General features: G+C 46.0%; 2 protein-coding genes across 2 annotated transcripts in view; one reads left to right on the top strand and one right to left on the bottom strand.

Annotated features, from left to right (window-relative positions):
• The window catches only part of LOC140421877 (uncharacterized), a 108,113-nt gene that overhangs the window by 56,296 nt on the left and 26,154 nt on the right, over window positions 1-25,663 (bottom strand). The window lies entirely within an intron of this gene.
• Window positions 12,547-25,107, top strand: LOC140421882 (uncharacterized). Its single transcript, XM_072506846.1, has 2 exons — window positions 12,547-12,777; window positions 15,303-25,107. The coding sequence occupies exon 2, from the start codon at window positions 15,641-15,643 to the stop codon at window positions 16,760-16,762; it is 1,122 nt and encodes a 373-aa protein (XP_072362947.1). The 5' UTR covers window positions 12,547-12,777; window positions 15,303-15,640; the 3' UTR covers window positions 16,763-25,107.

Genomic DNA, 25,663 nt, shown 5'->3' with positions numbered 1-25,663 from the left:
GCAACATCCTGGTAAATCTCCTCTGCACCCGCTCCAAAGCCTCCACGTCCTTCCTATAATGCGGTGACCAGAACTGTACGCAATACTCCAAATGCGGCCGTACCAGAGTTCTGTACAGCTGCAACATGACCTCCCGACTCCGGAACTCAATCCCTCTACCAATAAAGGCCAACACTCCATAGGCCTTCTTCACAACCCTATCAACCTGGGTGGCAACTTTCAGGGATCTATGTACATGGACACCTAGATCCCTCTGCTCATCCACACTTTCAAGAACTTTACCATTAGCCAAATATTCCACATTCCTGTTATTCCTTCCAAAGTGAATCACCTCACACTTCTCTACATTAAACTCAATTTGCCACCTCTCAGCCCAGCTCTGCAGCTTATCTATATCCCTCTGTAACCTGCTACATCCTTCCACACTATCGACAACACCACCGACTTTAGTATCGTCTGCAAATTTACTCACCCACCCTTCTGCGCCTTCCTCTAGGTCATTGATAAAAATGACAAACAGCAACGGCCCCAGAACAGATCCTTGTGGTACTCCACTTGTGACTGTACTCCATTCTGAACATTTCCCATCAACCACCACCCTCTGTCTTCTTTCAGCTAGCCAATGTCTGATCCACATCTCTAAATCACCCTCAATCCCCAGCCTCCGTATTTTTTGCAATAGCCTACCATGGGGAACCTTATCAAACGCTTTGCTGAAATCCATATACACCACATCAACTGCTCTACCCTCGTCTACCTGTTCAGTCACCTTCTCAAAGAACTCAATAAGGTTTGTGAGGCATGACCTACCCTTCACAAAGCCATGCTGACTATCCCTGATCATATTATTCCTATCTAGATGATTATAAATCTTGTCTCTTATAATCCCCTCCAAGACTTTACCCAATACAGACGTGAGGCTCACCGGTCTATAGTTGCCGGGGTTGTCTCTGCTCCCCTTTTTGAACAAAGGGACCACATTTGCTGTCCTCCAGTCCTCTGGCACTATTCCTGTAGCCAATGATGACATAAAAATCAAAGCCAAGGGTCCAGCAATCTCTTCCCTGGCCTCCCAGAGAATCCTAGGATAAATCCCATCAGGTCCCGGGGACTTATCTATTTTCAGCCTGTCCAGAATTGCCAACACCTCTTCCCTACGTACCTCAATGCCATCTATTCTATTAGCCTGGGGCTCATCATTCTCCTCCACAACATTATCTTTTTCCTGAGTGAATACTGACGAAAAATATTCATTTAGTATCTCGCCTATCTCTTCAGACTCCACACACAATTTCCCATCCCTGTCCTTGACTGGTCCTACTCTTTCCCTAGTCATTCGCTTATTCCTGACATACCTATAGAAAGCTTTTGGGTTTTCCTTGATCCTTCCTGCCAAATACTTCTCATGTCCCCTCCTTGCTCATCTTAGCTCACTTAGAATCTCACTTAGATCACTTAGAAAGTGATCAAGAATAATATTGAGAAAGGGCAGCATGGTGGTGCAGTGGTTAGCACTGCTGCCTCATGGCACCAAGGTCCCAGGTTCGACCCCGGCTCTGGGTCACTGTCCGTGTGCAGTTTGCACATTCTCCCCGTGTTTGCGTGGGTTTCGCCCCCACAACCCAAAAGATGTGCAGGGTAGGCGGATTGAACACCTTAAATTGCCCCTTAATTGGAAAAAAAAAAATGAATTGGGTACTCTAAATTTATTTAAGAAAAAATAATAATATTGAGATGAGGGGTGAAGGAATAAGATCTCACACTGTAAAAACTGGATCTTTATTATACATGACTCAAGTTGAAATGACATTTAATCGACATCGGAAATTAATAACATAGAAACTGGTCAAATTTTGTTTGTTTTGAACGATTATTGAGTTACAATGACACAGGTGAAGGTACTTTTTCTAGTACCCACAGTTACATGAGGAAACACAATAAGAAACACAGCAGTAGAGTTTTTATGTGGAGCATCGTCAAATGCCCAGGCTATTTCAACCTCAAGATCGAGAAACCAATATTCAATGATTTATTTTAGTTTAGTTAACATATAATGTCAACTCAATATGAATTTATAGTGAATTCTGAGATAAAACACATCCCATGAATCGGTCATTGACAAGGGAGAAAACACAAATGGTCTTAAGGCAGTGATGAGAGACATCAAGATTGAACAATTCCTGGGACAAACTATCTACCCCCCTCACAATTAGGTCTGTTCTGTCAGGAAAACAAGTATTAAAACATTCAGCCTGGATTAGTGCAGTTTAACTTGTGTTGTTTCAGGAAAGCCACTTTATTTTTACACTTTGCACATATTTTTGATTTTGTAAGTTTAGGATTAAGTTCTGTAATTAGCTTTTGTAAGTCTTCAGTTCTTCAAATTACTGAATGCACTGTGTTATATTTAGCAGCCCTACACCTTAGTAAGAAGTAACAGAAACTTTAATGAGAGGGATGGTCCCACAGTAATTGACATCAGTCGATGACCATCACCCTCAAGAAACCATTCAGGCCAAACAACGTAACAATTGTCTCGATTGGGTAAATCCAAACGAGAGAGATGGAAGATGGCAATTTGTGCAATATTAGATATTTCACCGTAACCAGTTTAAAAACTCTAGTTCCATTATTTACTGGAGAAGTTAAAATCTTCAGTTCTGACTGTGAGAGACAAGTTTCCAATTGTAAAAAGCTGCCGCAAGATCAATCTGTCAGTGGGGCCAACTTCCAGACAGAAACTCTGAAGCTGTTAAAACTCAAGGGGCAGGATTCTCCGACCCCCCGCCAGGTCGGAGAATCGCCGGGGGGGGGGGGGGGGCGGCGTGAATCCTGCTCCCGCTGACCGCTGAATTCTCCGGCACCGGAGTTTCGGAGGGGGCGGGAATCAGAGGGGGCGGCCGGCGGGGGCGGGATTCACCCCGCGATGGGCCGAAGTCCCTCTGCTGTAATGTCGGTCCCGCCAGTGTGAATTGAACCACCTCCCTTACCGGCGGGACCTGGGGTCACGGGCGGGCTCCTGTGGGGGCACGGGGCGATCTGGCCCCGGGAGGTGCCCCCACGGTGGCCTGGCCCGCGGTCGTGGCCTGTGCCGTGGGGGCACTCTTTTCCTAAGCGTCGGCCATGTAGGTCTCCGCGATGGCCGGAGCGTAGGTGACCCCCCCCCCCCGCGCATGCGCGGGGGATGACGTCAGCAGTCGCTGAAGCTCACACGCATGCGCGGACTTCTGCCAGCCGGCGGAGTCCCTTCGGCCCCAGCTGGCGTGGCGCCAAAGGCCTTCCACGCCAGTCGGCAGGACGGCAACCACTCTGGCGCGGGCCTATCCCCTAAAGGTGAGGGCTTGGCCCCTAAAGGTGCGGAGAAATCCGCACCTTTGGGGCGGCCCGACGCCAGAGTGGTTCACGCCACTCCATCCCGCCGGGTCCCCCCGTCCCGCCGGGTGGAAGAGAATCCCGCCCAGGGTCTGTATAACAATATGGGACAGTCTACCATTTGTACTTTCTCCAGCGTGTCTGCCGATAATGACAGGGAGGAGTGAGGATAGCATCGAGACCTCGAGAGGAGCCATTAAATAGGGAGGAAGGTGATTGATAGCTACACGCCAGATCATTGATATCACTAATTGCAAGACAACATATTCGCCTTTGCAGTGATTGGATAGTTTAATTATGTATGCGACCGTTGTTCTCAGATACTATGCATGATGTAACCTTAATCAAAAGTTATGTTTGGACATGCATAACTAGTAACAAATGAATGGCAAATTCTAATTTCTTGTCACTGAAGTATATCTATCTGTACCATTCTTGAATCAGGGTTCTTTGGCGTCCCTCTTGGGATGGTACCAGCCAGTTGCTATGGCATTGTAATAAAGGTCAAGTTTTAACTCTAAGAGTCTTTGTTTTTTTGTGAATGGAAGACAGGTGTACATTACAGTCGAATAGCTGTACTTTTCTCTGCAACAGCCACGGTTGCATCACTTTTGCTGTTGGATTTTTGTTTCTTAAAGGAAGCTAAATTTTATGTAAAAATGTAATAATTTTCATAACTTTTATTGTAATGTCCCAATCTACAGACAACTTTCCCCTCATACCATGAGTTTCCTTCTGTGAGAATACCCAGATCTATCAAAATAACCATGTAACCACCACAGGCCATTTCCATGGCAGCGTGGCATGCTTTGTAGGAGTTCCAAACAGAAATTAGAACTAAATATCCTGCAACGTCCAAACACCTTGTGAAACTTAGAACCAGGCAATCGCAACAAGTTTCAAAGAGCATCAGCCCACTGGAGGCAAAGTCATGAGACCGGCCAGTCCAGCAGAAAGAAACTCTCCGACCCTCCCCATCGACCAACTATCAGAATGATCGAATTGCAGTCCTGGATATAATTGAAGCAGAAACAATAACAGCAGAATCCAGCCCTTGTAATCACTTGTGAACTTGTTGGTGTCTCAGCAGGTGTATGTATTACAGAATCCTTTTCCAAATTGAGAGCAGATGAATGGCCTCGCCCCAGAATGAATTTGTCGCATCAGTGGGATGCATCACTGAATATCTCCCCTACTTAGAGCAGGTGAATGGCCTCTCCCTGGTGTGAACTCGCTGGTGTGCCTGTAGGTGGGATAACCAAGAGAATCCCTTCCCACACTGAGAGCAGGTGGACGGCCTCTCCCCAGTGTGAATACATCGATGAATATCCAGCTCAGACGGGCATCTAAATTCCTTTCCACAGTTCCCACATTTCCACGGTTTCTCCATTTTCTGGGTCTCCTCATTTTTCTCCCAGTCGGAAAATCAGTTGAAGCCTCGTCCACACACAGAACAGGCGCACAGTCTCCCCGCTATGAATGGGCAATGTTTTTTCACGTGTATGTGTGTGTGTGTCTCGGTGCTTTTATGTCACACTGCTGTTTAGAATTTTTTGGAGCCAACATATCGGGCAAACATTTCTCCTTCTAGATTCAAAGACCGATATAGTCAGGCCCGAAGAATCAAGTGACTCTGGTAGATTGAAAGAAACTAACTATTTCTTATAGGTAAAAGAGGGTTAATTAATAAATTGAATTAATAATTGATTTAAAATGCTCAATCAAAATGGATTCCATCATGACTGTGCAAAATAAATATCTGCAAAAACATTTGCAAAAAAGCAGACAGCTTGCAAAAGAATTAAGCAAATGCAACATTTCTAACAAGGTCAGGTTGACACTAGAACTAATATGAAAAATCCTTTGTCCGAAAGAAGGAATTGGCCATCATCCAATTACGTGCCCTGGATAAAACGCAAACCAGTATACAATAAGCACAAATGTCACATACCAATATACGATAAAGCCCTACTGAAGAATTTTTAGAAGCAACACAAGTTTTTTTTTAATGAACAATTTTATTGAGGTATTTTTGGCACAGTCAATAGCAATAGTATAAAACAGTGTGCAAAGAACAATAAACATAGTGCAAAAAAACGGCTCCCATCCCACAAGGACCGCCTAATTAACCCCCTAGTCTATGCTACTCTAACCCCGCCCCCGCTGACGATTAATTGTCCGCAAAGAAGTCGATAAATGGTTGCCACCTCCGGGCGAACCCATACAGTGACCCTCTCAAAGTGAACTTAATCTTCTCCAGACCGAGAAAGCTCGCCATGTCCGATAGCTATTCCTCCGACTTCGGGGGCTTTGAGTCCTCCATGCCAGCAGAATTCGTCACCGGGCTACGAGGGAAGCAAAGGCCAGAACGTCGGCCTCTCTCTCCTCCTGGACTCCCAGGTCCTCCGAAACCCAAAAAGTGGCCACCTCTGGACTCATCGCCACCCTTGTTTGCAGTACCCGGGACATAACGTCTGCGAATCCCTGGTTATGCCCAGAACATGTGGACATGATTCGCTGGTCCTCCCGCTCATCTAGCGCACCTGTCCTCCAATCCAAAGAATTTACTCATCCGGGTCACGACCTTGAGTTGGATCAGGCTGAGCCTGGCGCATGTTGCGGTCACGTTTACCCTGCTCAACTCCTCCGCCCGTACGCCATCCTCTATCTCACCTCCGTGCTCCTCCTCCCAATTAAGCTTCAACTCCTCGGCCTGCGTCTCCCCCGCACCCACCATCCACTTTCTTATCATGGCTATGTTGGCCGCCCAGTTGTAATTACTGAAGTTTGGCAGCGCCAGCCCCCTTCCCCTCGGTTCCTCTCGAGCACCCTCTTTACCCCGCGGGGACTTTCCCGCCCACACAAATCCCATAATCATTTTATTGACCCTCTTAAAAAAAGACCGTGGAATGAAAATGGGGAGACACTGAAATAAGAACAGGAATCACGGGAGGATCGTCATTTTAACCGTCTGCACTCTCCCCGCTAGTGTCAGTGGGGGCACATCCCACCTCCGGAACTCAGCCCTCATTTGCTCCACCAACCGAGACAAGTTCAACTTGTGTAGCCGACCCAGTCCCGCGCCACCTGTATCCCTAAATACCTGAAACTGTCCCCTGCTAACCTAAACGGCAGCCCCCTCAGCCGAACCTCCTGGCCCCTCGCTTGGACTACAAACAACTCACTCTTTGCCATGTTCAGTTTATACCCAGAGAACCGACCGAATTCCCTCAGAATTTCCATGATTCCATTCATCCCAGCCGCTGGATCCGTAACGTACAAGAGCAGGTCGTCAGCGTATAGCGAGACTTTGTGTTCCACCCCACCGCCGGACCAGCCTCTTCCAGCCCCTTGAAGCTCTCAGAGCAATTGCCAGCGGCTCTATAGCCAGCGCAAACAGCAATGGCGAGAGGGGGCACCCCTGCCTTGTCCCTCGGTGCAGTTTAAAATAGTCAGGCGTCGTCCTATTCGTCCTTACACTAGCCTCCGGGGTCTGGTACAACAGTCTGACCCAGTCGATAAAGCCCTCTCCGAACCCAAATCGTCCCAGTCAACCCGGTCAAAAGCCTTTTCGGCATCCATTGCCACAACTACCTCTACCTCCTTACTCTCCGGGGGCATCACGATCACATTCAGCAGCCTTCTTAGGTTGGCCACCAACTACCTGCCCTTGACGAACCCGGTTTGAACTTCCATAATAACGTCCGGCACACAGTCCTCAATCCTAGCAGCCAAGCGTTGGCCAGAATTTTAGCATCTACATTAAGCAGTGAGATCGGCCAAGAGGGCCCACATATCTCCGGGTCTTTGTCCCGTTTCAGTATCAGCGAGATAGTGGCCTGTGGCATCGTCGGGGGGTAAAACCCCTCTGTCTCTTGCTTCGTTAAAATCCCTGACCAGCACCAGCCCCATTATCCCGGAGAACTTTTTATAGAACTCCACCAGGGACCCGTCCGGCCCCGGGGCTTTACCCGACTGCATGGCCCTCAAGCCCCCCCAATATTTCTTCAGCCCTAATCGGGGTCCCCAGACTGTCTACTAGCCCCTACTCACTTTTGGGAAGGTCAGACCGTCCAGAAAGCGCCTCATCCCCTCCGGCCCCGTAGTGGGTTCCGAGGTATAAAGCTCACTATAGAAATCCCTAAACACCTTGTTCAGTCCTGCCGGGACCCCTACCAAGTTTCCCTCCCTGTCGACTAACTTCCCTATTTCCCTGGCCGCTTCCCTCTTCCTCAGTTGCTGCGCCAGCATTCTACTGGCTTTCTCCCCGTGCTCGTAAATCGCACCCCTCGCCTTCCTAAGCTGCTCCACAGCCTTACCTGTGGACAACACCCCAAACTCACTCTGTAGCCTCCGTCATTCCCTTAATAGCTCTGCCCCCGGGGTCTCCGCATACCTCCTATCTATCTGCAAGATCTCCTTTACCAGTCGGTCCGTTTCTGCCCTGTCCGTCCTGTCCATATGAGCTCGAATCAAAATCAGCTCCCCTCTCACCACTGCCTTCAGCGCCTCCCAGAGCACCGCCGCTGAGACTTCTCCTGTGTCATTGACGTACAGGTAGTTTTGCATACATTTCCTCAGCCTCTCACACACCGCCTCGTCCGCCAACAATCCAACTTCTAACCTCCATTGTGGGCGCTGAAAACTTTCCTTGCAGGCCAACCCAATGTGGAGCATGGTCCGAAATAGCGATCACCGAATATTCTGCGTCCATCACCCCCGCTAACAAATCCCTGCTCACGATGAAAAAAACAATTCGAGAATTCACCTTATGAACATGTGAAGAGAACGAAAACTCCTTCCCAGTCGGCCGACTAACCAATTTGGGTCAACCCCCCCCATTTGCTCCATGAACCCCCTCAGTTCTTTTGCCATTGCCTGCACCTTACCCGTTCATGAACACGACCGGTCTAGGCCGGGATCAAGGACTGTGTTAAAATCACCTCCCATCATCAGCTTGTGCGAGTCCAGGTCAGGTATCTTCCCCAGCAGTCGCTTAATAAAATCCACATCATCACAATTTGGGGTGTATACATTGACCAAAACTACCCTCACCCTCATAGCCTGCCACGAACCATGAAAAATCTGCCACCCCCATCTGAAACAGTACTGCCCACCTCAAATTGCACCCGTTTGTTAATCAAAATCCCGACCCCTCTGGTCTTAGTGTCCAGCCCCGAATGAAAGACCTGGCTAATCCAGCCCTTCCTTAATCTAACCTGGTCAGCTACTTTCAGATGAGTCTCCTGCAGCATAATTATGTCCGCCTTCAGAGCCCTCAAATGCGCGAACACGCGTGCCCTCTTGACTGTCCCGTTTAACCCTGGGGCCCAGACCGCAGCTGCCTCCCCAGCGCTCTGTGCGCCCTGTCCACCTCCAGCGGACGAGGAAAGACATAATTCCCCAACAGCTTCTGGAACATGTCTTTCACATACGCGGCAGTATCCACTCCCTCAGCCCCCTCCGGGAGACCAACGATTCTTAAATTCTGCCGACGGGACCTATTTTCCAGGTCCTCTACCTTCTCCAGAAGCCTTTTTTTGTTGGTCCTTCAGCCTCCCCATCTCCACCTCCACCACCGTTTGGTGATCCTCCTGCTCCTCCAGTGCCTTCTCCAGCTTCTAGATCGTATGATCCTGGGCATCCAGCCTGTGCTCCAACCGATCGATCAATTTCTGAATCGGGGTCTAAACTGTCCCGTTTCAGCACGGTGAAGCCCTCTTGGATGACCTTCAACAGATGCTCCGTTGTTGGCTGGGCTGTCTGCACCGGGGCCCAGACATCGGCCATATTGTCCTCAGCAGCAGCCTCCACACTGCCCTTGCATGCCTTCTTCTTTAACTGTTTTTGAGTCTTTCTGCTTCTTAGTTCCATACATCTATGTATGGATTCAGTGCCTGAGTGCATGTGCCTTCGAATCCAGTGCTCAAAAGCACAAAGAAGTCGGGGGAAAAGGTCCAAAAGTCCGACCGGAGCGAGGGGCACCAAATGTGCGACTTTTACTCCCTCATAGCCACCATCAGAAGTCGTTAATTTTAAGTTTGATGAAATAATGTTTTTTATGATAGATGGACAACCCAAAGATTGACTCAAACCAATCAACGCGTTACAGGGGCAAGGAACAGATTGATAACAAATTCCTTAAAAAGTCAATGTTACGGACCATAGTTTTGTTCATGAATCATCTTTACTCTTACCTAAAAGCTATCTACTTTCTAGTATCTACTAGTCTATTTTATATTTTTAAACTGTGCAGCCTTGTGCTGTTCTGTGCCTAGAAACTGCTACTGTATTTTGAATTCAGTTTATCCAAATTACTAAGGATAATCTGATTCTCGAAAAAGCGTTTTGCAGGCAAGGGCTGAATTGCGAACATTTTAAATTCTGTAACAAGAACTTCTTTTATAATCGATCAATAGATACACAAATAAAATTACTTTGCACCCGAGATGAGTAGTCAAAATTTCTGCATGGTTAGTTGCATGGTGCGGCGTCACAGAAAAATGCAATAACAGAAAAGTGCAGATCTAACACAGATCTAGACATGACGTTTGAGATTTCTGTCTGTAATTCCTCCTTGTCTAATACCCTGTAAAACAATTTATAAATGTCATCACTGTCAGTACAGGATAGAAATTCAGAACAGACATTTCTAGTTTCTCTGGAACATTCTTTCCTCTGTCAATCCCCACAAAGCTGTAAATCTCCATCCCACACACTCTCCCTCCATTCTCACTCTGCTGCATCTAATATTCACCCTCCCAATTCTCCTGAAGGTTCTGATTCAGGCTGATTCACAGATCCATGTTCACCACTTCCTGTCTTGGACATAGATCATAACAAATACGAGCTGCCGTCGGCCATCATCCCGTTGAATCTGCTCAAACATTCAATGAGATCATTGGCCGCTCTATCTCAGCACTGTTTTCCCACACATTCCCCCAGATCACTTGATATCTTCAATATCAAGGCGGCATGGTGGCACAGTGGATAGCACTGCTGCCTCATAGCTCCGGGGTCCCAGGTTCAATTCCGGCCTTGGGTGACTGTCTGTGCGGACTTTGCACTTTCTCCCCGTGTCTGTGTGGATTTCCTCCGGGTGCTCTGGTTTCCTCCGACAGTCCAAAGATATGCAGGTTAGGTGGATTGGCCATGCTAACATTGCTCCTTAGTTAGGTTGGGTTACTAGGTTACCGTGTAGGGTGGAAGCCTGGGCTTAAGTAGGGTGCTCTTTACAAAGACCGGTGCAGACTCGATGGCTGAATGGCCTCCTTCTGCACTGTAAATTCTATGATTCTATGATCTAGAAATTTATCAACCTCTGTCTTCAAAATACTTGATGACTGAATCACCACAATTTTCTGGGGCGGATAATCCCAAAGATTCACCACATCCTTGAATGAAGAAATTCCTCCATTTTACTGCCTAAAAACAGGCTTTGATAAAGGGTCATCTGGACTCGAAACGTTCGCTCTTTTCATTCCCTACAGAGGCTGCCAGACCTGCTGAGATTTTCCAGCATTTTCTTTTTGGTTTCAGATTCCAGCATCCACAGTCATTTACTTTCATTAGGAAAGAGATCATCCAACCATAGATTTGAGCCAGGGAAGTGGGATGGAAATGTTTGGAAATGGGAGGAGAAGGGGATTAAGGCACTAAAAGATTTGTTTCTTATGGGTCGGTTTGCAAGATTGAAAGAGCTGAAAGCGAAGTATGGGCTGGAGCAGGGGGAAATGTTTAGATACTTGCAGGTTAGAAATGTTGCCAGAAAGGAGATACAGAACTTCCCGGTGGAGCCGGCCTCCACATTGCTGGAGGAGGTGCTGACGACAGGGGGACTGGAGAAGGGGGTAGTGTCAGCTATTTTGGAAGAGGATAACGCACCACAGGAAGGGATCAAAGCAAAGTGGGAGGAAGAGTTGGGGGAGGTTATAGAGGAGGGCGTCTGATGTGAGGTGCTCCGGAGAGTGAAGCCTCCACCTTGTGCGCGAGGTTGGGGCTGATACAGCTGAATGTGCTATACAGAGCACACCTCGCGAGGGCGAGGATGAGCCGATTCTTTGAAGGAATAGAAGAGGTGTGTGAACGTTGCTGGGGGAGGGGGGGGGGGGACGACTCTAATCACGTTCGTATGTTTTGGTCCTGTCCAAAGCTATAGGATTACTGGAAGGAGGTTTTTAGGGTGATTTCTAAAATGGTACAAGTGAAACTGGACCCAGGTCCCCGGGAGGCCATATTCGGGGTGTCAGACCAGTCGGGGTTGGAAACGGAGGCAGATGTTGTAGCCATCGCCTCGTTGATCGCCCAAAGGCGGATCCTGATGGGTTGGAGAGCAACCTCTCCACCCTGTGCCCTGGTGTGGCGGGGGGACCTGTTGGAATTCTTGATTCTTAAGAAGGTTAAGTTTGAACTGAGGGGACGGATGGAGGGGTTCTACAATTCATGGGCGTTATTCATTATGCACTTTCAAGAACTGGATGACATCAAACATTAGTTGGGGTGGGAGGGTTGGGGGGAGGGGAGCTGTGTGTGTTAATGGTGACTCTGAGTGATTCCTGATTCCTTTTTGTTATTTGTTTATGTTAACATACAGGCATTAATAATGTTTGGGATTTGATGGGAGGATAGGATTATTGTTATTGATTTGGGGATTGACATATTTGTTACTGATTATTGTTTGTTGTTGGTGGGTGTAAATTTGGGAGAAAATGTGAAAAAGGAGAATAAAAATATTTTTTTTAAAAAAGGAATGAGACCATCCTTTTAGCCAGACAAATAAATGTGTCAAGCTGAGGGAGCAAAGGTATCAATGTCCTTAAGAGAGAGAGAGAGAGAGAGAGAGACCTGGGCCAAGCTTTGCAGAGTCTGCACCCTCCCTGGATTCACTTCCTTTCCCTTCAGTTGCTGCAATTGACCAATTGAAGGTCAGAATGAGAAAAGAAATGGAAAGGGGGAGAAAAGAAAGTGTTTTACTCACAGATGTTGGGGGACAGGAGGAGGTTTCAGTCTGTGCGAAGCTCAATCTTCACTCGCAGACAGAGAAACAGCAGCTTTGCTCATTGTTCAGCTTCCGCATTCAGACAATGGGGAAGCTTTAATTGGCTGGAGGAGAGAGTCCTTCCGGTCCTCCCGGTTTGTCCTCCTGACAATGGTCAGTGCACCCCTTGGTCCCGGTCCCCACCCAACCCGCACATGGGCATCACCCCCCAAATCCCGCACATGCGCACCACCCCCCAAAACATGCGCACGCGCGCCTTCAATTAAGACCTTCTGCCCGGCTCAGGTCAAAGGGAAGACTTGTCGGACCGGAAGGACTCTGGTCCTCCAGTGAACCAGCGCGCGGGCTTTGTGTGGCTGGATATTGAGCTGCTCACGGACTGAAACTCCCTCCTGCCTCCAGCACCTGTGAGTCAAACACTTTCTTTTCTCCCCCTTTCCATTTCTTTTCTCATTCTCACCTTCAATTGGTCACTTGCAGCAACTGAAGGGAAAGGAAGTGAATCCAGGGAGGGTGCAGACTCTGGAAAGCTCGGCCCAGGTCTCTCTCTCTCTCAAAGACCCCCTCAGCTTGACACATTTATTTGTCTGGCTAAAAGGATGCTCTCTTTCCCAATGTTCACAATTAAAGGGCTGGTTACCCCAGGAGGTGGCTGACATTTAAGGGGACAGTAAATTAATATTGGATTGGATTCATTTTATTGTCATGTGTACCGAGGTACAGTGATAAGTATTGTTCTGTGTGCAGTCCAGCAGATCATTCCATACATGAAAAAACATACATAAATACACAATGTAAATACATAGGCACAGGCAATGGGTGAGCATATGGAGTGTAGTACTGCAGTAGAGAAGATATGTGTGAGGAATTGAACAAAAGAGCATGGTGTTAGAATGGGATAAGTAGCTATAAGTGGTTAGGCAAAGTTAGGAGCAGATCCTAATACAGGAGAATAGAGGCTTAGGGTAGCGGACTTTTAAACATCTCTAGCTTAGGCTGGAGAAAATGGGTAGCAGTCTGTAATTGCCTGTAACTGGGATTTCACAAAGCATGAAGAGGGGGATGGGCAGCCACTGAGACCATTTTTTTGATGCAGGGGATACTGGGAGAAAGGGGCCTCAAGGTTAAGGAATGTGAGATGAACCTATTGGGGTCAGTAATTGCAAAGATCACCTTCTATGGCTAGGTCAAGGAATGTGGGAAAACCTGTGAAAAGCTTACATTTGCCATTTTACCTTATTTGGTCGTGTGTGTGTGTAACTTGATGCTACATTGATGTATATGAAACGAGATGCTTTGTGTCTTTGTTCTCACTTGCTCTGGAAATCTCATGAACTCTGGTGTGGTGTCCTGTTAGCAGAGAGAGTCAGGCTTGCAAGCTGTTTAGAATAAAATAGATTTTACCTACAATCCAACTTGGTATATTTACTGAGACCAGACTGAGGGAAAAACCCCAAAATCATCATGTGAAGAGCTTCAGACCTGCAAGAGAACATAAAAGAGAAAGGTTAGAGATAATAATCTTTATTGTCACAAGTCGGCTTACATTATCACCGCAATGAAGTTACTGTGAGAAGCCCCTAGTATCCACATTCTGGCTCCTGTTCAGGTACACAGAGGGAGAATTCAGAATGTCCAATTCACCTAACAAACACGTCTTTCGGGATTTGTGGGAGGAAACCGGAGCACCCGGAGGAAACCCACGGGGAGAACGTGCAAACGACGCACAGACAGTGACCCAAGCCGGGAATCGAACCTGGGATCCTGGAATTGTGAAACAATGGTGCTACCGTGCTGCCCACCATACTAACAATAGTATTATTGAACTTAAATGAAATGAAAATCGCTTATTGTCACAAGTAGGCTTCAAATGAAGTAACTGTGAAAAGCCTCTAGTCGCCACATTCCGGCGCCTGTTCGGGGAGGCTGGTACGGGAATTATTGTTAGAATTAACTTTTAAAAGGTTAGTAAGCAGAAAAGAGATATAGAAAGAGGATCTGTGGAGAGTGCTTGCACAGGGTCGCCACGCACTGGTGCCATCTTGCTATGGAGAGAGATATAATATCAGACAGAGATATGTGTTGTGTTATATGGCACAGATTGGACATATTATTTGTGGTTCTGTAATAAAGTATGGTTATTATTATTTCTAGTTTTGGAATATAGTACTGTAGCTACGTTATATATTTCAAGACATAGAGTCATAAAAGGACAACTTGAGTTGATGCCAGCTCCCTGTCGAGCTATTCTGTAAGTCTCGGATTGGTCCCATTCCAGTCATCTTTTTCCTCAGAGGGTTGTTGGTCTCTGGATTTGTCTTCCACAGGGACAAGTGGAGTCTGGGGGTCATTGAATATATTCACGGCCAAGTTGGACAGATTTCTGATTGACGAGGGAGTGGAGGGCTATGGGGAACCGGCAGGAAAATGGAGAGACAGCTGAGATGAGGAGGGATTTCTTCACTCAAGGATGTGGTGAAGCTCTGGAATTTTCTAATCCAGAGGACTATGGAGCCCCAGACTTCACATATATTCAAAAGTAAGATTGGGAAGATTATAAATATTGAAGACATGAAGGGATATGTGTGGGAAAATGGTGCTGAGGTCGATCGGCCAATGATCTCATTGAATGGTGGAGCATGCTCGATGGGCTGAATGGCCAACTGCAGCTCCTATTTGTTATGTTCTCTGTGTCCAGGACAGGAAGCAGTGAGCATGGATCTGTCAATCAGTCTGAATCAGCACCTTCAGGAGAATTGGGAGGGTGAATATTAGATACAGCAGAGTGAGAATGGAGGGAGAGTGTGTGGGATGGAGACTTACAGCTTGTGGGGAACGAGAGAGAAAAGAATGTTCCATAAAAATTTGAATTGTCTGTTCTGAATTTCTATCCTGTACTGACAGTGATGACTTTTGTAACTTGTTTTTACAGGGTATTGGGAGAGGAGGAATTACAGACAGAAATCTCAAACATCACGTCTCGATCTGACAGAGTCACACGATTCCTTGGGACTTGAATATCATTGGCCATTAAATCTAGAAGAAGAAATGTTTGCCTGGTCTGTCGACTTCAAAAGATTTTAAACATCAGTGCGACTGGAAAAGGATCGAGACAGACACACCCGAGTGAGAGTGTTCCAGAGCACTGACAGATACAGTCTGAAATAACATCGCACCATTTACAGCCGGGAGAGACGGTACACGTGTTCTTCGTGAGATCATGGCTTCAAATGATTCTCCAACCTGAAGAGATGTAAGGAGACACATAAAATGAAGAAACCATGGAAATGTGGGGACTGTGGAAAGGGATACAGATTCCCATCTGCGCTGGAAGCCCATCGACGCAGTCACACTGGGGAGAGACCATTCACCTGCTCTGTGTGTGGGAAGGGATTCACTCGGTTAGAGAACCTGAAGTCACACCAGCGATTTCACACTGGGGAGAGGCCGTTCACCTGCTCTCAGTGTGGGAAGGGATTCACTGCGTTATGCAGCCTGCAGGCACACCAGCGAGTTCACACTGGGGAGAGGCCATTCACCTGCTCTCAGTGTGGGAAGAGATTCACTCAGTCAGGCAGCCTGCAGGCACACCAGCGGGTTCACAATGGGGAGAAGCCATTTAACTGTTCACAGTGTGGGAAGGGATTCAGTCGGTCAGGCAACCTGCAGAGCCACGAGCGAATTCACACTGGGGAGAAGCCGTTCACCTGCACTCAGTGTGAGAAGGGATTCACTCAGTATTCCGAGTTGCAGAAACATCAGCGAGTTCACACCAGGGAGAGGCCATTCACCTGCCCTGTGTGTGGGAAGGGATTCACTCAGTCAAGCAGCCTGCAGACACACCAGCGAATTCACACTGGGGAGAGGCCGTTCACCTGCTCTCAGTGTGAGAAGGGATTCACTCAGTTATCTCACCTGCAGAGACACCAGCGAATTCACACTGGGGAGAAGCTGTTCACCTGCTCTCAGTGTGAGAAGGGATTCAATCATTTATCCAACCTGCAGAGACACCAGCGATTTCACACTGGGGAGAGGCCGTTCACCTGCTCTCAGTGTGGGAAGGGATTCACTGCGTTATCCAGCCTGCAGAGACACCAGCGATTTCACACTGGGGAGAAACCGTTCACCTGCTCTCAGTGTGAGAAGGGATTCAATCATTTATCCAACCTGCGGAAACACCAGCGAGTTCACACTGGGGAGAGGCCGTTCACCTGCTCTCAGTGTGGGAAGGGATTCACTCGGTTATCTCACCTGCGGAGACACCAGCGAAGTCACACTGGGGAGAAGCCGTTCACCTGCTCTCAGTGTGGGAAGGGATTCACTCAGTCATGCAACCTACAGACACACCAGCGGGTTCACACCAGGGAGAAGCCATACACCTGCTCTGAGTAGATCAAGGCATTCAGTGATCCATCCCGCCTGCAGAGACACTGACATGTTTTCACTGAGGAGAGGCCATTTATCTGCTCTCAACGTGGGAAGGAATTTTGTGATGCATTGCATCTGCTGATTCACCAACAAATTCACAAGTGACTCCAGGGGTTGGATTCTGCTGCTATTATTTCTGCTCTCGGTTACATCCAGGACTGCATTCTGTTCATTCTGACAGGTGGTCAATGAGGATGGTTGATGGTTTCTTTCTGCTGGACTGGCCGGCCTCATGGAATTCCTACAGTGCAGAAGTAGGCCATTCAGCCCATCGAACCTGCACCAACTCTCTCCCCATAACCCCAGCTAACCTTTTGGACACTAAGGAACAATTTAGAATGGCCATCCACCTAACCTGCACATATTTGGACTTTGGGAGGAAACCCACGGAGCCACGGGGAGAAAGTGCAAACTCCACACACACACAGCCCCTGAGGTCGGAATCGTACCAGTGTCCCTGACGCAGTGAGGCTGCCGTGCTAACCACGGTGCTACCCCAGTACCATCTCACCACTTTGCCTGCAATGGGCTGATGCACTTTGAGCCTTGTTGTGAATACCTGGCACAAATTTTCCAAGAAGCTCACAGTGAAAGGGTGTTTGGAGGTGAGAAGATATTGAGTTACTGATAGAAATCTAGCTTTTTAAAAGAAATTAGTTGAAAGGAAGAAATGGTTGAGAAGTAAAATGGTTTATTAAACTCACATTTCAAACATGACCGTGAAAACTGCTGAATAGCACGGGAACGATCCCATTAAAACAGGCCAGGCAGAAGCAAGGACACATTTTGTTGGTATGAAAATCTGGGCAGCGTTCCTAGTCCAGTTTCCATGGCAATGGGTAAAGTTTTGTGAGAAAGCAATTTCTCAGTCGCACCATATCAAAATTTGATGGACAGACCTTTCAAACGAATGAACTATAATTATTATGACCCAATCACAGACAGAAAAGGGACAGAACATTAACAATACCAATTACCTTAAAGCTAGGTGCCGGTTTTGAACAGTTCATCCCGGGATCACCTTACTTAATTTCTGAAGCTATTCCTGCGCTCTGCTCTGAAAGCTGTCATCTTGTTTATTTCCAACTTCTCTGTATCGTGTATTTTGATTTGATGAAATTATCAAGAACTGTAATCTGTATTGAATTCACCTCAGTCATCTGTATTTGCTTGGACAAGACAAACTTGTTAAAACTTTGTATTTGCAAGCAAACTGACCTGATCAGAGACATTTGAAAACTGACTGAATGAAGCTACAATTTACTTCACGCTCGAACCTCTGTTTTATGTTCAGTTGAGTGATACATGAGTGCGGCGACACATAGAGCTGTAATTGGTTAATATATTTATCAATTGGCGTAGTCGGCCAAGCCGGCAGGAGGGAGAACTGACGGAGTCGGACCACCAGAGGAAGAACGAAGCGGCCCGAAGGTAAACCTTACCGGAGAGGCCCCCAGAAAACCACAGAGCAGACGACTGGAAGACGTCAATCCGAAAATCGGCTGGACTGAGGTTAGACTTCTACTTTGCTTCATTTCAAGCAGCGACGGCCCGCCCTATTTCCCCTATCGACAAAAGAATCTTAGAAGTAAAGACTGAGATAGTGTGTGTTGAAGTCGCTTTATTCGATTTTTTATCGGAAGAGTTAAAAGGTATGCCAGTACAATATCCCCACTGCTTCGAAGTGTTGCTGAAGGGTTACAAGGAGGCGAGAAAAATAAAAGTTTCTACTCATTCAAAGTTGAAGTTATGGGGGACGACTCTCCTTTTAAAAGCCCCTATTACTTCAAAAAGTGGAGCAGACCTACCCACAACCATAAGGAGGGGGCGAGCTCCACCAGATGTCTCTAGTGAATATATTTTCAGTGATCTGACAAATTCTATGTCACCATTATAATTTGTCCAAAGCAATTGCGGAGATTGAATTAAAATACATTACTCAAGGCCAATGGTCCTTTGAAGCTGTTAAGACAGTTTGGGGAAAATTACCCGTTTGAAAAATAATGACAATATTAGATGATCACTTGTGGTTTTGGGAGAGCTCCGTAAACAACGGTCAGCAATCCAACAAAAAGACCACGAGGAAGCCCTTAAGTCTCCCAGACATCAACTCCAGACTACCTCTGCACTATTACAAGATTCACATTTTAAGCTCGAGAGATCTGATCATTCCAGATCCTTTTTATACGACCAAAACTGAACTCCAAAAACAGATTACTGACTTTAAAAAGCTTCAGGCCACTCATGCCGAACTTCAAAGTACAAATTCTGACTTTCAGTCCATTAATGACGAAGTTCAAAATACCGAGCTTCAGAACATTATTAGCGATTACCAAAAGGAAAATTCCGAACTTAAAAGTGAAATCACTGAGACTCGAAAGATATTTTCTGACTCGGAATCCACAGTTCAACAATTAACATCACAAAATGACGAATTGCTTTGCAAAAATCACGGGCTGTAAACGGAAAATGTACAACTACTAAAAGGTATTCTGGAGACTAAAATATCCGTTGTAGAGACTACCATATGCAACTTGAAAAGTCGTTCTAAATCATTGAAAAACGATCTGAAAACTTTAAAAGCGGCGGCCGCCTGCAATGTGAATGTAGTCGACCAATATACCCCGCAAATCTCGAATAAAAATCCTTTCTCTGGGATTAAGAATCCTTTCGCTGTAGCTTCACCAGGCCCCAATACACGAGGCACTGAACAAAAGCACGTTAGCTCTGACGAGGATGGTGACGGAAGTTACGCATCTAGTGACGACGGAAATGACATTCCTAATGTCATGCTACTCCTAGTGTCAGCCCTACTGTTATCCAGCTAGCCCCAAAACTAGCCCCGTTGCGCACTAAACGAGTTAAAGTCGAAACGTTGGAAAGAACCGATGCTAACAACGTATCGACTGTCGATCTAACTACGCACGACATTGGGTTCATGATCCAGCTGATCCCGATAAAGTAGATAGATGGTCTAAAGAACTCCCGCATCCTAAGAAGGGAGGATTAGCTACCTGGAATCAATTGCAGCGCTTACAGCATATTTACAGTTTACATCCGCTGGATGGCGTACAGGTTTCGTCCTTGCTGGTTGGTGCCTGTGACAGTAAATAAAACTCTCGACAGACGTTCTCAGAGCCCTGGGGGAAAATTTACTAAATCTGGAGGCGGCCTGGCAGTCAATCAAAGAATGGTTAACAACATTCAACCCACCTAAAACTGATTGGACAAAAATAAACTGCCTGTCTTCAGAAAAATTTAGAAGATGTGCAGGACCATGAGGAAAGGTTTGGAACAATTTGGGTGGAGCAGGAATGGCGCTCCACGTAAGAGAGGAGAATTGGGATCGGAGTACATTGGGACCATTTAAAACCACTTTCGTCAATGGTTTAAGACCAGAAATGTCTAAAGCTTTAAACCTGGTGCTTCCTGACTGGGGACGAGTGGGTACAACTTACAGGGGTTTGGTAGAACGATGCATTCAAATTGAACGCGGACTGGAAGTTAGAAACCGTGACATCCCACATGCCCAGCCCGAATCGACAGCCGCTGCCAGCGTTGCAGCATCCCCGGCAGTAATTAATACTCTTGCTACGGTAACACCTCCCACGTCCCCTCTTCTTGCTCCGCTGAAGCATTCCAGAAAACTGGGTCAATGCAATTTTTGCGGTAAAGCTGGACATTAGGCAAAAACATGTTGTTTCAGACTAGAGGGGTTACAGGCAAAAGACTACAAAGATCCACCCCGTGACTCCTATAGGGATCCGCCCAGGAACACGTATTATGACGATACGTACCGGGAACAAACTAGTCCCACCCATGCGCACGCTGAGAGACGAATATGATGACGACGACGACAGGTTTAACAGATAACAATGGAGACCACAACTTGATAGGTCAAAAAACTAGTGGACCCCACTCTCACTGAGTCCATTCAAACAACGTTACACGCTTTAATTAAAACCAATTCGGATGGACTGTATTTAACATTGAGAATGGGAGGACAAGAAATCGATTTTCTTTTTGATACTGGAGCAGAGAAAACCTGTGTTCTGAACGAATATGCTAAATTTTTCCCCTTCAACAGAAAACGTACGCAGTCGGAGGTGATCCATTAACCCTTCAACGGACAGACCTATACTGCTTGAATTTGGCAAATATCAAACGACAGACTCAATCTGTGTTGGGCCAATCACTCAATCCCTTTTGGGAATAGATATCTCAAAATTGAATTCATCCCTTAATTTCGATAATGGCAAAGTTACATGGTCCCTCAGACGCCTCAAATGGAGTGATCTTACTCACCACCCAATTTGGGCCAAGGACAAAAATGAGTGTGCTCTTTTGAAAATGGAACCAGCATCCTTCACTGGAGTGTCACCACCGTGTACCTTCCAGTATCCCATTACCGCCTCCTCAATTGAGGGAATACCACCTCTAGTACAGCAATTGGAAGAAAGAGGAGTTTTAATAAAAATTTGTAGTTCAGCAAACAGTCCAGTGTGGCCTGTCAAAAAGGCTAATGGCTCATGGCGCCTGACTATTGATTATAAAAAAGCAATGAATGCATTGACAGAAGAGCTCCTTTGGTAGCCGATCCATCTACAATCTTTCATGCCTCAACACCGGACCTTGAATGGTTTTCAGTTATAGATATGGCCAATGGCGTTTGGTCAGTACCACCGGCTGAGGAAGTACAACCATGGTTTGCTTTCACCATTAAACAACAACAATACACACGGACCAGACTACCACAAGGATTCCACAACAGCCCCACTGTTTTTCACATGGCTCTACAGCAGTGTTCTTCAAAGTCGGGGGGACGACCCGTGGGTGGGTCGCGGGCGGGTGTCAGGAGGGTCGCGGAGCCGTTGCCCGCGGCGCTCCCGATCGCGCAAATCCCCGCGCAGCAGCCGGCTTTTCATAGCGGCGGCTGCAAGCGGCCGCGAACATGGAAAAAAAAATAACTTGCCGCAAATGCGCATGCGTGCCCGATTATCGGCGACACATGCGCAGTGCGGCCGCTATTTTTTTAAATGGTTATAGCTTTTTGTTTCACAAGGTCTGTAGTGGTTTTTATTCATTTATTTTATTCATTTAATTTTAATTATTTTCATTTAATTAATTTATTTTATTTGTTTTTACAAGTTCGGGGGGGTTTTATTCATTTTTTTCCATTTATTTTACTCACTTTAAAATTTTTTTTTACAAGTTCGGGGGGGGGGTTATTTGTTAAAATTTTACAGGAAAAAAATTCAGAACTTTGGACAGATGGAAACTCCATACTTTCCGCCACCAGAAGGCTTCACCTTCATCCAACAGGTTCCATTGGAGGAGCGTGTACGAGGGCCAAAGGGACCCAAAACCATTTCCTCCATTTTTGTCAGCAGCAAACAAAGTAAGAGAAAATGGTGGGTCGCGCAGGTCGGCCGTCGTGGGTCGCGAAGGTCGGCCGGCATGGGTCGCGAAGGTTGGCCGTTTGGTAAGAATGGGTCCCCGGAAAAAACGTTTGAAGAACACTGCTGTACAGGACCACCTGAGGGGACTACCTGATATGCCCTCCACCATTACCCAATAGGTGGATGATGTCCTGATAGGCTCCATTAATGTGGTTGATTAAGAGAAAGACTTGTCTTCCCTCTTAGACCACCTTGGCTACAATGGGCACAAAGCAATCCACGCCAAAGCACATATTTCCCAAGATGAAGTTATGTACTTAGGTCAGACAATCTCCAAAGGTAAAAGAAAGCTTACCCAGTACAGGACGGCAGCAGGAAGAGATGCCAGAGAGCCTACAACTGTCCAGGAGGTGAGGTCATTTTTGGGACTTTGCAATTCGAGCAGAAATTGGATTGATTCCTTTACTCAGCTGGCTCAACCATGAAATGATCTCCGAAAAGGCAACCGGAAATCAAAAGATTCAGTTAACTTCACGTTGGAACAGAGAGAGTCATTCTTGAACAGGCTTTGTGCACAGCACCTACACTTGGAATTCCACACAATGGAAGACCTTTCACCATGTTCGTTCATGAGAAAGAAGGCTACATGACAGCAGGACTAACCCAAGAACATGGTGACCAGTTAAGACGTGTCGGATATTACTCTGCCAAACTTGAAAATGTGGCACTGGCACATGGCAGCTGCCTCAGAGCCCTGGAAGCCACATGTCGAGCTGTGATGCATACAGCAGGCCTTGCCTTGGACCAGCAGTTGAGCAGTCTATTCTCTACTTTCCATGAACAGAGTATCACAAGTCACATCAGCCAGGTGGACAGCAGTGTTGGAAGCACCGAATCGTTACTTCCTCCGAGCAAGTCCAGTCAATCCGGCAACTTTGCTCCCACTTCCCGAGGTGCACATGGGGGAGAAATAGAAGAACATGACTGTGTGGAAGTAACAAAAGAAATGGAAGAGGATCGCCTGGTAGAAGAACCACTACAGCACCGAGATTTGATTCCATTTACAGACGGTTCCTCCTTTCCTGATAAAGGTGTCAGAAAGGCTGGATGGGCAGTCACCAGCCTGTGTGAAGTAATGGCGGAAGGAAGTTTGTCCCAAGAAACATCAGCTCAACTGGCTGAATTAAGGGCACTAACAGAAGCATGTCGTGTGGCAAAAGATCAAACAGCCAACATATATACAGACTCCAGATACGGTTTTGGAGTAGCCCATGATTTTGGTCACTTATGGCAGAAAAGAGGATACCTCACCACAGCAGGAACACCTGTCCGAAATGGGAAAGAAGTACAAGACCTCCTAAAAGCCATGGCTTTACCAAAAGAAGTATCTATTCTAAAATGTAAGGCTCATACTCAAGAAACTACCATGGAAGCTAAAGGAAATGCCTTTTTTGCAGACCAGGCAGTAAAGAAAGCTGCCTCTAAGTGGCATCCTTCAGCAGCACCAAGACACATCTACGAATTAGGAGTGACCCAAGTTATTACAAGATCAATGTGAAATGCAACAAAACTCTACAACACAAGAAAAATAGTCATGGTTAGACTCAGGTAATGAGGAGTATGATGACGATATTAGCAGACTAGTTCAGACTGATAAACCAGTGGCACCACAGGCACTGATGCCATTCCTGGCACAACAGATCCATTCATGGGGACATTTAGTCCGTGTGGCAATGGATTCAAAAAAACATGCACAATTTGTATCGGATCGCTGTGTAACATGTCAAAAGAACAACTTAGGACCTATCACAAAAATGCCTCAGCTAAGAGCTCCTGCCCCTGCAGGACCATTTCAGAACATACAGGTCGGTTACATTACCCTTCCTCCGTGTCAAAAATACACCGAGGTCCTTGTGATAGTAGATACATTTTCTGGATGGGTAGAAGATACTCTAGTCATCAAGGCTACAGCCAAAGTCCAGTGCAAAGACTATATTCCCAGATGGGGAGTACCAGCTAGCATTAACTCAGATAATGGAACCCACTTTCCGGGTGCTGTATTCTGGCCTATCTTATTCCCTTTTATTGGCATGGAAAACTATCCCACGAGGTAAATAAAATAATTGACATAATAGAACAAGTAGCCATTGACACCTCTACTGCACTAGTCAAAATTTCTGATCAAATGCTGGCCATCAGAGAGGTCACTTTACTGATTCGAATGGCACTTGACTATTTGTGAGCCGAAAAAGGTGGCACCTGTGCCCTGATTGGTGCAAAGTGTTGCATCTACATCCCAGATAATTCCGAACAAGTCGAAGACTTGGCAATACACATTCAAAACAAAGTGAAGAAACTTGAACACCCCTCTGATTACACTATTTGGGGTTGGCTCTCTGGGTGGTTGGGTGGCACAGGAATGTCCATTATCCAGGGAATTTTCTTATTTTGCATGATTGGATTTATCCTTTACGTAATAATCTTGTTCATCAAATGTGCATGCCAATGTATGGCGACCTGTAGTGCCCAAAGGATCCAAGTGGTTCAGACCACACCCAATGCACCACCAGCCAATAACTTTGAAATGGAAAGTTTCTGTTCAACTATAAATTACTGCATTTTTATTGCATTATTTATCATTTATCAGTGAGTTAATATTAATCTTTTATTACTGAATTATGTAATCATTATATTAATTTTAATCATTTAATCAATTTTTACTAAATCATATCAATATATAATCAACTTTAATTATTAATGCATTGATATTTTGCTATATTATCATTTGATTTGTTTTATTGAAATATACCAGAATGTTTGTAACGCTTGCAAGACTTTTCCCACTCTGTTGTTGAAGGCTGTTTTCAAACAAGTGAACCATTAAAGGCAATGTGAATGAGTTTCTCTATGCTTACAACTGTCCTATTGCATTTCTTTCTTTCTTAATTTCTATTTTATTTTGATTCATCTAATTTATCTTTCGAATAATCAAAGGGGGGACTGATAGAAATCTAGCTTTTTAATATATAAGAAGTTTAAAGGAAGAAATGGTTTATTAAAATGGTTTATAAAAGTCAGACATTTCAAACATGACCGTGAAAACTGCTGAATAGCATGGGAACGATCCGATTAAAACAGGCCAGACAGCAGCGAGGACACATTTTGTTACTATGCAAATCTGGGCAGCGTTCCTAGTCCAGTTTCCATGGCAACTGATAAGTTTGGTGAGAAAGCAATTTCTCAGTCGCACCATATCAAAATTTGATGGACAGACATTTCAAACGAATTGAATGAACTATAATTATTATGACCCAATCACAGACAGAAAGGGGACAGAACATTAACGATACCAATTACCTTAAAGCTAGGTGCCGGTTTTGTACAATTCATCCCGGGATCACCTTACTTCATTTCTGAAGCTATTCCTGCGCTCTGCTCTGAAAGCTGCCATCTTGTTTATTTCTAA

Source organism: Scyliorhinus torazame, chromosome 5 (genome assembly GCF_047496885.1).
Source record: "Scyliorhinus torazame isolate Kashiwa2021f chromosome 5, sScyTor2.1, whole genome shotgun sequence".
Taxonomy (NCBI): Eukaryota; Metazoa; Chordata; class Chondrichthyes; order Carcharhiniformes; family Scyliorhinidae; genus Scyliorhinus; species Scyliorhinus torazame.
This window is presented reverse-complemented; position numbering and strand designations above follow the sequence as displayed.